The following is an 11,785-nucleotide window of genomic DNA, read 5'->3' as shown; positions in this document are numbered from 1 at the left end:
CACTCAAGGGAGATGAAACAAAATGAGTTCAAATGAGCTTATTAGGCTCATATAAGCTTATGGTGCTAAAACACATTAATTAGAACATAAGGCTTGCCAAATGCGACTTAACGAATCAGACTGAATCAATTTTTAATAAAATTTGCCATAAGGTTCTAAAAATTCCAAATAACATATCGGTGTAGTCAATTTCGGTTTCGGATGCCGATAAGGCTTTTAATTTACATATTAAAGTGAAATTCCAAACAGATATTTCTACAAGTAACAGATAGTAAGCCAACTATCATGCAAATCACATAATAAACCATAATTTATTTTATTTACTTAATTAACATCCTTAACTATCGATTAGTGGCTAATTGTGGATTGGGGTTATTACAGCTCGCCCTCGAGGTCATTTACTTGCTTTAATTAGTTAGTGTAGCTAGTTATTCAATTCAAATGTTATAATTATTTAATTAGCTTAGCATAGCTAGTTATTCAATTTTGATTTGTAATAATTAGTTAACTAGAATAGTTAATCAGTTGCGGTTTGTAATAGCTTAGCTTAATTAGCGTAGCTAGTTGGCTTTCATTTCATTCGGACCCTCCTTTGTGAGGGCATAATGTTGTAATAAGTGTGCGTGTTTGTATGCATGTCTTCCAACTCCACGTCTTTCTGTCTTTTACTTAAATCGCTTTCGATGGTTAGTTTAGGGTATATTTCAATTAGCATACCTTATGCTCGCATGTTTGAATCATTCATTTGTTTTGCATGCACCGAAGCTCGGCGCATCATTCAAACTGCATCGCAATTTCAATACTTTGATGAATACATGCTTAGACCACACGCTATCAAATTGTTACAAATCATATGTCATATTAGTAGCCGAGCCTGTTAATTGCATCTTTTGCATGCGTTGCATTAGTCATTTAACATAGTTAGGATAAAAAATGTTTACAGTGAAGTGGATTTTGGGAGTTGATGTTTTTGACAAATGTTGGAGTTCAAATGGGGCAAGTCATTCACTAGTGACAATGATACATACATGAAGTCAGAAGCCAAGTAAGAAGTGATTGTGGGGGCGACGCTGTCACTCTGTTCTTCCATTTCTTTGCTTTTGCCGTCAATGGAGATTTTGAGCATCTAAAAGAAGTCATCTTTGAATTTGTGAGTGTTAGCCTCCGTCACATTTGAAAAACGTTATATGAAAAAATGATTGTCGTTTTTTGGTCCAAACTCGATCCCTAATAATGTCTCACAAGACATCCTTTTAATTCTAACTCCACATGATATTTCTTGGTCATTTTCCTGGTGACAGTAGACTTTTTGTTTAGGATTTGGTCCAAGAAGAGTACGTCAACAGTATTAATTAGTTGAGAGATTTAAAAAAAGAAAGAAAAAAAAAAAATAGATAAAACGTGAATAAAATATATTTATATTTTATTTAATTTTACACATCTTTTTCCTTTTAATTTTTAAATCTCTTATCAAATTTCTCATTCAAATACGGCATTATAAAAAAAAAAAAAAACAGTAATAGTTAAAATTATCCATTAATATAAAAACAATAATATCCATTCAATCACAATTGGGGCCAAATGAATTTCTGGTCTTTTTCATGATGTGCCCACCAGTAGTGCAAACAAACATATTGGGACACCAAACAAAGGAGTAATTTGTTTAGCATTTAAATTAATTACGTAGTAAAATTTTTTTATGAGTGTGATTTCATGATATTAAGAATAACTCAGTCAGTATGATCAAAAGTATGACATAAACAATCCCATATAATATTTTAAAAATATCTAATAATTTTTCATCGATAGGATACATTTTGTTGGGCCTCATACAGATATGACTTGATAATATATTTGATAAAAGAACTGGTTGGTATATGTGGCAAAGTTGTAAAGAAGAAAATGGGGCTAGAAATACCGTCTACAATCTTTTTTTTTTTTTTTTTTTTCTCTCCTTCTTAATACACCATTAATTATTGAATTATATAAAATTTTTGAAATATTAGAATCTTTCAATAATTAATATTTAAACCATAAAATTAAAGAGAAAATTATTAGATACTCTCGAAGTATCAATATCATGTAACATTGGCTACGTACTACAACACACACTAAGTATATTATTCTTTTCTTTTCAGTTATCTAACAAAAGTGAGTCAACATATTTCATATATAAATTTTTTTTGCTACATTATTAGTTTGGAATACTATATTAATAATACCACATGATGGTCAAGAACTTCTGAATAATTACTATAACAAATTAAATATTTAGGAATAATTAAAATTTAGAGAAAACATCACCTCTTGTCAGAAGTGTCATTCTTACATTCTTAGTGACAAAATCAGAGATCTAATAATGAATTACTAATTTTTTTGTTTTTATTTATTTATTTATTTTTATTTTTTTTTGGGGGGGGAGAAAACAACTTTTGGCATGAAATTATTTTATTCCAAAAAATGTGTTAATTAGTAACATTTTTTAAAATTGTCACTAAAAGTTTTTTTTTGAATTTTTGGAATGACTTTTTTGTGACAATTCACACTACGACTAATTTTTTTTTTTATGCAACAGTATTTTCACTTTTATGAATGAAAAAGTTTGGTTTGTAAAATCTTTAGACATCATAGTGAATTACTTAAAAAAAAAATTTATTAAATAGGATCCTTGTGTGAAAAAGGTATGAATTAGAGAAGGCTGAGCAAGCCGCTCTTAATAAAATATTCCTTTGGGCTGCCAAAACGAATCTAAAGAAGAAAAAACAGAAGTAATCATATTCACACTGGACTGGCAATGTCACCATATATATATATACATATATATATATATATGTATATATTTTGGGTACATCGGAAAGTGAAAAAACAAGCAAAAGAAACAAACGGCAAAACAGACTAAGGTCCACTGGAACCCTTCCTATGTTAGCTTTGCCCAATCAGGCCACAACTTGGTTTCGGATCCCAATCATATATATATACTTGTGTGCATAAATATGTGACATACATGTGCCTCTCTTGGGTGTGTTATTACATTAGCCCATTTTCATTCATATGTGTTTTTCATTTGACAACAAATGTCACAAATAGATATGTTTTCAACACAAACAATATCACCTCTCTGTTCTATTTTTTTCTTCATTATGATCTCTGTTGGTTCATCGAAAACTTTTCCCTTTCCCTTCACAAATGAAACAGACCGTCAGGCTCTGTTTTCAATCAAAGACATGATATCAGGAGATCCCCTTGGTATCCTCAACTCATGGAATCATTCTATCCACTTTTGCAATTGGCACGGAGTCTCATGCGGTCGTCGACATCAGCGTGTGACCGTTCTAAACCTGCCATCTCTAGGATTGGTGGGTCCTCTATCTCCTTACATAGGGAACCTCACCTTTCTTAGGATGATTGATCTTAGTAACAATAGTTTTCATGGTGAAATTCCACTAGAAATTGGCAAGTTGTTTCGTTTGCAATATCTTCAACTTTTCATTAACTCTTTTGAAGGTGAATTTCCTGCCAATTTGACTTATTGTTCAGACTTGAGAGTAATCAGCCTAGTTGATAACAATCTAGGAGGTAAAATTCCTGCCGAGTTGGGTTCTTTGTCCAACCTCATTAAATTTAGTGTTGCTAAAAATCATTTCACCGGACCTATCCCACTTTCGCTTGGAAACCTTTCCAATCTTGTCGGGCTTTCTCTATCGCACAATAATCTAGAGGGAAGCATTCCATTTGAACTTGCTCGATTCTCAAAGTTGCAAATTCTTATTCTGGGCTTTAACAATTTTTCCGGTATGGTTCCTACATCTCTTTACAATATCTCATCCATCACTTACTTTTCTGTAAATGACAACCAATTGCATGGAAGCTTTCCCTCCAATTTGGGCTTGACCCTTCCAAAACTACAAGCTTTCCATATCGGAAGCAATCAATTCTATGGGCCTATTCCCTCTTCGATAGCCAATGCTTCGGGACTTGTAGAAATTGAGACTAGCCAAAATTCTCTTACTGGTCCTCTACCAATGAATTTTGGAACCCTTTATGAGCTACAAAAGCTAAATAGTCACACTAATAGACTAGGAACAGGAGATAGGAAGGGCAATGAGTTGATGGACTTTCTCACTTCTTTATCTAATTGTTCCAACCTACAATGGTTGGACATGGCAATAAATGGTTTCAAAAGTTTATTGCCCGATTCCATTGCAAATCTCTCCACCACAATCACTAGGTTAACTCTAGATGGAAACTATATATTTGGTAGCATACCTCTTGGTATTGGAAACCTTGTAAATTTGCGTACACTCTATTTAAGTACCAACATGCTCGTTGGTAGTATTCCTAATTCCATTGGAAAACTCTCCAACTTGGAACAGTTGCTACTTCTCAGAAATAACATCTCTGGAGAAATTCCATCATTGATTGGAAACATTACTCGGCTTGGTATTCTTGACTTATCAATAAATATGATAGAGGGAAGCATACCAGTTTCTTTGGGCGATTGCACAAATCTAAGGGAATTTTATCTCGAAGACAATCACCTCACTGGAGATATACCTCAAGAAATCTTTGGTCTTTCTTCTCTTACTATTCTAATCTTGAGTCAAAATTACCTAAGGGGATTCCTACCACAAGAAGTGGGTAACTTGAAAAATCTTGAAAGATTGAACATATCAGAAAACAAACTGTTTGGAGAAATCCCTGCTACTCTCAGCAATTGTCAAGTTTTAGAATTCCTCTACATGATGGGTAACCTTTTCGAAGGTACAATTCCGGAATCCTTCAAACAACTAAAAGGTCTTCAAGTTCTTGATGTTTCTCGCAATAACTTGTCAAGACAAATTCCAAGCTTTTTAAGCGAGTTACCTCTTTTACAAAACCTCAATCTTTCTTACAATATGTTTGATGGTGAAATTCCAAATGGAGGAGTTTTCAGAAACATTAGTGCATTCTCAATTGTTGGAAATAAAAAGCTCTGTGGAGGAATTAAAGTATTACAATTGCCTGCATGTCCTGCTAAAGACTTGAAGGAAAGGAGACGACCTTTCAAGCGTAGAGCAATAGTTGTAGTAGTTACTCTCACTATTTTTCTATTAATAGTGTGCACTTCAGCTATTATTTATAGAACCAGAAGGTCCAGACAACATGCCTCTTCAACCCTGCCTTTGCAAAACCAACTTTTACAACTCTCTTATGGCGAAATTTTTCACGCAACCAATGGATTCTCTTCAACCAACTTAATTGGTGAGGGAAGATATGGATTGGTTTATAAAGGGATTCTCAAATTCGGCGAATTAATTGTTGCTGTGAAAGTACTCAAGCTTCATGAATGTGGAGCAATCAAGAGTTTTAAAACAGAATGTGAAGCACTGAAGAACATTCGCCATCGCAATCTAGTCAAGGTAATCACATCTTGCTCAAGCATTGATTTTGAAGGCAATGATTTTAAGGCATTGGTCTTTGAGTTCATGAAAAATGGGAGTTTAGAGAATTGGTTACATCCAATTAGTTTTTCAGAGCAACATGACCCTAATCACTTCACCTTTGTTCAAAGGCTAAACATTGCCATTGATGTGGCCACTGCGTTGGATTATCTTCATCATCATTGTGAAGTGGCTATCGTTCATTGCGATTTAAAGCCAAGTAATATTCTTCTTGATGATAATTTATGTGCCCATGTTGGTGATTTTGGCCTCACAAGGATTCTTTCAGCCACCACAGGTATATCCAATCATCATCAATCAAGTTCAACTGGGATTAGAGGAACAGTTGGATATGTTGCCCCAGGTAATTGCCTATATTTATTGTTCATTCCATTACATTGATTAAGAAATGTTATTTTTATTTTGTTTTATATTATTTATTTGTGGTGAACTATAAACTAAGACAAGTTTGTGTACAAATTAATCCTCGTTCTAGTTATGCTATAGATCCTTCACATCACCAAGTTGGGTGTTTATCTACTGCAACAAATTAATGTAACTCTTGTTATATCCATTGGTAATTTATATTTTGAAATATTAAAGTTCTTTTACCAAAAGAAGGTATAAAAATAATTTGCTAGTTGAAAGATCATACCAGAATTTACTAATTTGGATTCTTCTTCATTATTTCATACTGCAGAGTATGGTATGGGTGAAGAGGTATCAACGCAGGGTGACATGTATAGCTTTGGAGTGTTACTATTGGAAATGTTCACAGGAAAAAGACCTACTGATAACATGTTCATTGATAATATTAACCTCCATATCTATGCAAAAAAGTCTCTTTCAGATCAAGTAATGCAGATTGTTGATCGCCGAATCATATTGGCAGAGGAAGAGGAGCCAAGTAGGGCCCAACAAAGTAGCACAAACAACATTTCTAAATTGGAGGTCTGTCTTGCATTGGTCATTCAAATTGGAGTTTCTTGTTCTGTTGAACTGCCACATGAGAGAATGAATGCTAGAGATGTTCTTATGGAACTACAGAAGATTAGAAATATATTTCTTGGGTTTAGGGAACAAAACTAAAGGCACACATGTAGCTTATTTTGATGTTCTTGTTCTCTGCTACCAATTGGTTCATATCTTGTGCTGTAAATTTTTTTTTTTATATGGTGCCCAAACTCTGATCAGTTTTAGAGTTTTTTGGGATTTCAAATCTGGTTCAGATCTAGGATTTTTGATGCGATGTTTGAACTAATCTAATCCAAGATCAAATTGATTAATGTGAACTCAAAAACTTTCACTAGATCTTTGTGATTAGAATTTCCACTTACTTTGTGGGGCTTAACTTGTAAATTGTGATCATACAGAAGTTGGTTAGTTCTGGGATAGTTTCACTATAATGTATAAGATTTTTAGGAATTAAATTTTTCCGTCCTAAAAATATATATTTTTTTGGTTAGAAAAAACATTAAGATTAATTCTTGTTGTCATGTGAGTTGTCATTGAAAAACTATCCCAAAAAGTATTAAAAAAAGGACCTTTACTGACAAAATTCTGAAAATGTAACTAATAAATGCATTTTGAAGAACAAAACAATTTTGTGTTTTTTTAATTTTTTAACCTTCTAAGACAAAAAAAAAAGGGTCCTAAAAGGGACAATAATTCATCATTAAATGTTCAATTTTGTTCCTAAAAAGACAAAAATGCTATTTTTAATAATTAAAATATTTCATAAATAAAAAGTGATTTTGTTCCAATTTTTTTTGTCTCTAAACCTTAAAATTTTTGTCTCTAAACCTTAATTTGTTGTAATATTTTTGTCGCAATATATTGATGAAAAAACTATCATAATAGGTTTATTGCAATGAAATAAATTTTTAAATTTTTTTTAAGCAAAAAAAATACAAAATGAAGTTTTCATCTCCACATATATAGTAAGAAAGGATCTTGATCTCTCCATTTCAAAGAAAATATTTCATTACATATTTAATGGTTTTAAAATATAATCATTTATTTGTTTATTTTACTTTGACAAGAGATTATAATAAATTTTTAGGCACTCGGTCCATAAATTCAAATTTAATTTTTTTTTGCCTAAGGTCCACGTCTTAAAATATATATATATATATATATAAGGACAAACTCCTAAAAAATGACCAAATTACCCATATATATATATATATATTATACGTTGCAAAATGCAAACCACCACCATATTCTCTCTCTCTCTCTCTCTCTCTTCATCTCTGACAATCATTCATGGAATTATTTATTGGATTTTGGAAGGATGGATGAGAAAAGGGAAAAGTAAGAGAGAGAAGCGGGAAAGTAGAAAATCTACACATAAGACATTTTTTTGGAAAATACATTTCAGTCATTGTTTTATAATTTAAACAAATTTGAGTTATCCAAATGTCCTAGTAAAATAAAAATATGTTGAAGATTCAAAAATCCTCCTGCTTCATTATGTAAATACATATAAATTATATGTATTTTTTTGTTTGTTTCTGTAGTGGCACAAAATGAAAGAGACTGAGATGGGAACTAAGGATGTAACAATGGAGGCTCTCAAGAAGGAATCTGTGGATTTGGGAATACTGTTGTGTTGAAGTGCACGTCTGTATTATTTATACTAATTTATGTATAAACATACAAAATCACACAAAAGTATAAAATAAAATAAATAAATAAACTAATAAAGTGTATATTAAGGGATTAAATGTGCAACATTTAGGCATCGATCAGTACCATTTTATTTTACTCTGCTACATTATTAATTTGTTATGATTTCAGTTATTGTCTTGTTGTAATGCCAAATCTTTAAGGCCTTGTTTGAGAATAGACTTTTTTAGTAACTTTTTGACTTTTTGGCTAAAATATGATATTAAAAAACTAATATTTTGGGGTGACTTTTTGATTTTTACGAAAAGATGTGCAAAAAGTAGAGAGAAAAAGGGAATCTTTGACTTTTTGGTATAGATTGTTGACTTTTTAATTTTTTTAGTGACAGTCCCCTCGATAAGCGCTCATCTGGATTAACTAGTAAAAATATAATTTTTCACTCCAAATATTTAAAACATGTTTGGTTTAGTTTTCAAAAACTAATTTTTATTTTTTTAAAAAAGATTTAAAAATTAGTTTTGTGAAAAAAATAAAAATAATTTTAAAGATAGTCATTTCCTAACTTTTAATTCAATGACTAAACAAAAATGTGATACATATCATTTCTAACTAAATAGTTCAGGGACTATGGGTGTATTTGGTTTGGTTTTGAAAGATAAAGTTTTTAAAAAATTCTTGGGAAAAGTGTTTAGAATTTTTTTTGGGTTTGTGTGGTTGTATATTTTGAAAACAGTTTTGGAGTATGAGAGTTTGTGATGATTTGATATTTTATTATAGTTGAGTAAATGTGTGTGAGAGAAAAAGTGATTAAGAAGGAGAGATGAGAGAAAAAAAAGTGATTGATTGATGTATAAGAGAGAGAAAGTAATTTTAGAAATTTTATTCAAAAAAATTCCAACCAAACAAAATTTTGAATTTTTTTTTTTAAAAATAAAAAATTATGTTTTGAGAGTTAAACCAAACAAAGCCTATGTGTCTGAGGATTAATAGTTCAATAGATTACAATCCTTCCTTATCTAGTTCGTCCAAACAAACATGCATTTATTGTATAAAAACATCTAAAAATCATACAACTATATCCAAACCAAATCAAAACTAAAAATACTATATAACTTAACTCAATTATTTAATTAGAATTTCATCTCTATCCTTAGACAAAAAAATTACTACACTCTGATATTTACCAAGTAAACTTTTCCACTTTCCCTTTCTTTGCTTCTGCTTTAATATATAATAATAATATATATATATATATATATATATATATATATTTATATATAATGGAGGAAAAAGGTGCGGGGGTGGTTGAGCTGTGTTTGTTTGTTTGTTTGTGTTGTTTTGTTTGTTTGTTTGTTTTTTTTTTTTGTGTCGATGAGCTCAGAGCTGGAGCTCTCCGTTTCATCCCTTTTTCTGTTTCTTTTCACTTTCTTTTGGTTACAATTTTCTTAAAGTGCACAATAATTCGCTTTCTTTTCTCTCCTTTTGGTTACAATCTTCCTGAGTGTACAATAATTACAGTACACTTTATAATATAAAATATTTAAAATATATTATCTATAAACATATAAAATCACATAAAAGTATAAAATAATATAAATAAACAAACTAATAAAGTGTATATTAAGGGATTAACTATGTAACATTTAGGCATCGATCAGTACCATTTTATTCTACTCTGCTACACTATTAATTTGTTATGATTTCAGTTATTGTCTTGTTGTAATGCCGAATCTTTAACGTCTCGTTTGAGAGTAGGCTTTTTTAGTAACTTTTTGACTTTTTGGCTAAAATATGATATAAAAAAACTTAATATTTTGAGATGACTATTTAATTTTTTACGAAAAGATGTGCAAAAAGTAGAGAGAAAATAAAATTTTTGACTTTTTGTATAGGCTGTTGACTTTTTAATTTTTTTAATGACTTTTTAACTTTTTGGCTAAAAAAGTCACTTGCTAAACGAGGCCTAAGTATGGGTTTAGTTCATGGCAAAAGTAGTATTAGAGTAATGGTTTGTTTTAAAAAAATCATTGGAGCATATGACACATGCATGCACACTTAAGAAGTAAGATACAGGGTGATGGGTAGAAATTCATTTTTTTTTTTAATTTTTAAAATCATTATGTTTGTACCCTTCAATCACTACTTTGTCAAAAGCGAAAAAAAGCTGAGGGGATAAGTTTTGTCTCCTTTCAATCGCTACTTTGCCAAAAGCAAATAAAAGTTGAGGGGATGTTTTTGTGAATAATGTGTGCAACATGTTTTGCGTGAACAATGATTAATGTAATGATTAGAAATTATTATGTACAAATAGAAATTGTGGATTGAGTTCATTAAAACTCTTATTATGTAGTAATGGCTACTGATAGGAATGATACCGGGACTAGTAGAGCTGATCCAATAGAAATAATTGTACATAGAATTGTTGAAGGAGGTTGAACCACTCTTTGAGTGATGATCGGACGGTTGACCGACGGTGGTTTGTTGTTTCATGGTTCGAGTCCTTTCAACAAGTGTAAATGGGTGTGTTTAGGTTATTTTTGTATTTTATTGAGTTGTAGGCTCAACATCTAATTCAAAACTCATTCAATACAACTATTTTCAATTTCAATTTCCAAAAAAAAAAAAAAAAAATGTTTCCATGCTCAAGTACTGAGCCATTCACACCATGATGTGCAAAATGAAACTCTTCTCATTTAGGGTGAAACCCTGATCAAAGATTTACAAAAAAAAAGGAGTTAAAGCTACACATAGGTGCTCAACTTCCAAACAAAAATACAAAAAAATACAAAAATACGTAGAAGTACAAAAAAGAAAAAAAATAGAGGAAAAAAAAATTAAAATACAAAAAAAAAAAAGAAAAAAACAAAAAGAGGGTCTGTTTCAACCACCAAGGATCCTCTAGAGTGAAATTTCTCTAAAGTTTCCTAGAGTGTTATATTGTGTGGTTGAGATTTACTGGCAAGTCACATCAGAAAAATTGATGTGACTTACCAGTAAATCTCAACCACACAATGTAGCACTCTAGGAAACTTTAGGAAAAAATCACTCTAGAGGATCCTTGCTCCTGTTTCAACTTCCAGGGATGTGTGAGAGTTCGGTAGCAACGGTCAGGTTGACCTCACTTACAGATGGTTTCACTGCTCGCCTCTCTTACCGATCGCTTCGTCTCAAAGTTCGTTCTAGGAACTCCTGGAAGGCCCTGCCTCAGAATTTGTAAGATTTTCGAAGGAAATCACCCCCCGTTGGCCATCGAACGAGGGACACCAGAGGGCTATTGATCTGGCTGTAGTCGTTGCTCGTCGTTTCAACTCATTGTTCTACTTCTTCAACTGACTGATCTTCCATCGAGCATCATGTACATACGTTGGAAAAGGGAGAGTTGTGCACTTAGTCGCTGCACTTCGTTCGTTCTACTTTGTAACTGACGACACAAATTAGACATTGCAGTGAAGGCCTTCACACACAATTTCAGTGTGTGGGAGTTGGCATCAATGCCAAACTGGGTTGCCAGTAGTTGGTCAAGAAACATTGCTGGAGGATTGAGAACAGTGGTAGGGGTACTTTGAGCAGGCTCTGAGGAGCTAGTATCAGGTACCTTATCTAGAGTTTGGTTGAGGTCAGGGAAAAGGGTAAGAGGACGAGAGGATGCCATATCAGAGGAAAATTTGAACTGTAATGGACTGAGTTTGGCAATTTGGTAGATTGAGGCAGATTTTCACTCTGCCGTTTCCCTTCCA

At 32.0% G+C, this 11,785-nt stretch overlaps 1 protein-coding gene across 1 annotated transcript; it reads left to right on the top strand.

The window, feature by feature from the left end:
• The first annotated feature begins 2,802 nt into the window (after positions 1-2,802).
• LOC114263702 (putative receptor-like protein kinase At3g47110) lies at positions 2,803-6,729 on the top strand. The gene is made up of 2 exons (XM_028204293.2): positions 2,803-5,784; positions 6,121-6,729. Exons 1-2 carry the CDS (start codon positions 3,075-3,077, stop codon positions 6,507-6,509), a joined length of 3,099 nt encoding a protein of 1,032 aa, XP_028060094.2. The 5' UTR covers positions 2,803-3,074; the 3' UTR covers positions 6,510-6,729.
• The last annotated feature ends 5,056 nt before the right edge of the window (positions 6,730-11,785 follow it).

Source organism: Camellia sinensis, chromosome 11 (assembly GCF_055761805.1).
Source record: "Camellia sinensis isolate YWXY chromosome 11, ASM5576180v1, whole genome shotgun sequence".
In the NCBI taxonomy this organism is placed as follows: domain Eukaryota; kingdom Viridiplantae; phylum Streptophyta; class Magnoliopsida; order Ericales; family Theaceae; genus Camellia; species Camellia sinensis.
This window is presented reverse-complemented; position numbering and strand designations above follow the sequence as displayed.

Coding starts and splice junctions, on each gene's coding strand:
- LOC114263702 (XM_028204293.2), top strand. CDS start 3,075: ATGTCACAAATAGATATGTTTTCAACACAAACAATATCACCTCTCTGT. Junction 5,785..6,120: donor AGTTGGATATGTTGCCCCAG/GTAATTGCCTAT, acceptor TTCATACTGCAG/AGTATGGTATGGGTGAAGAG.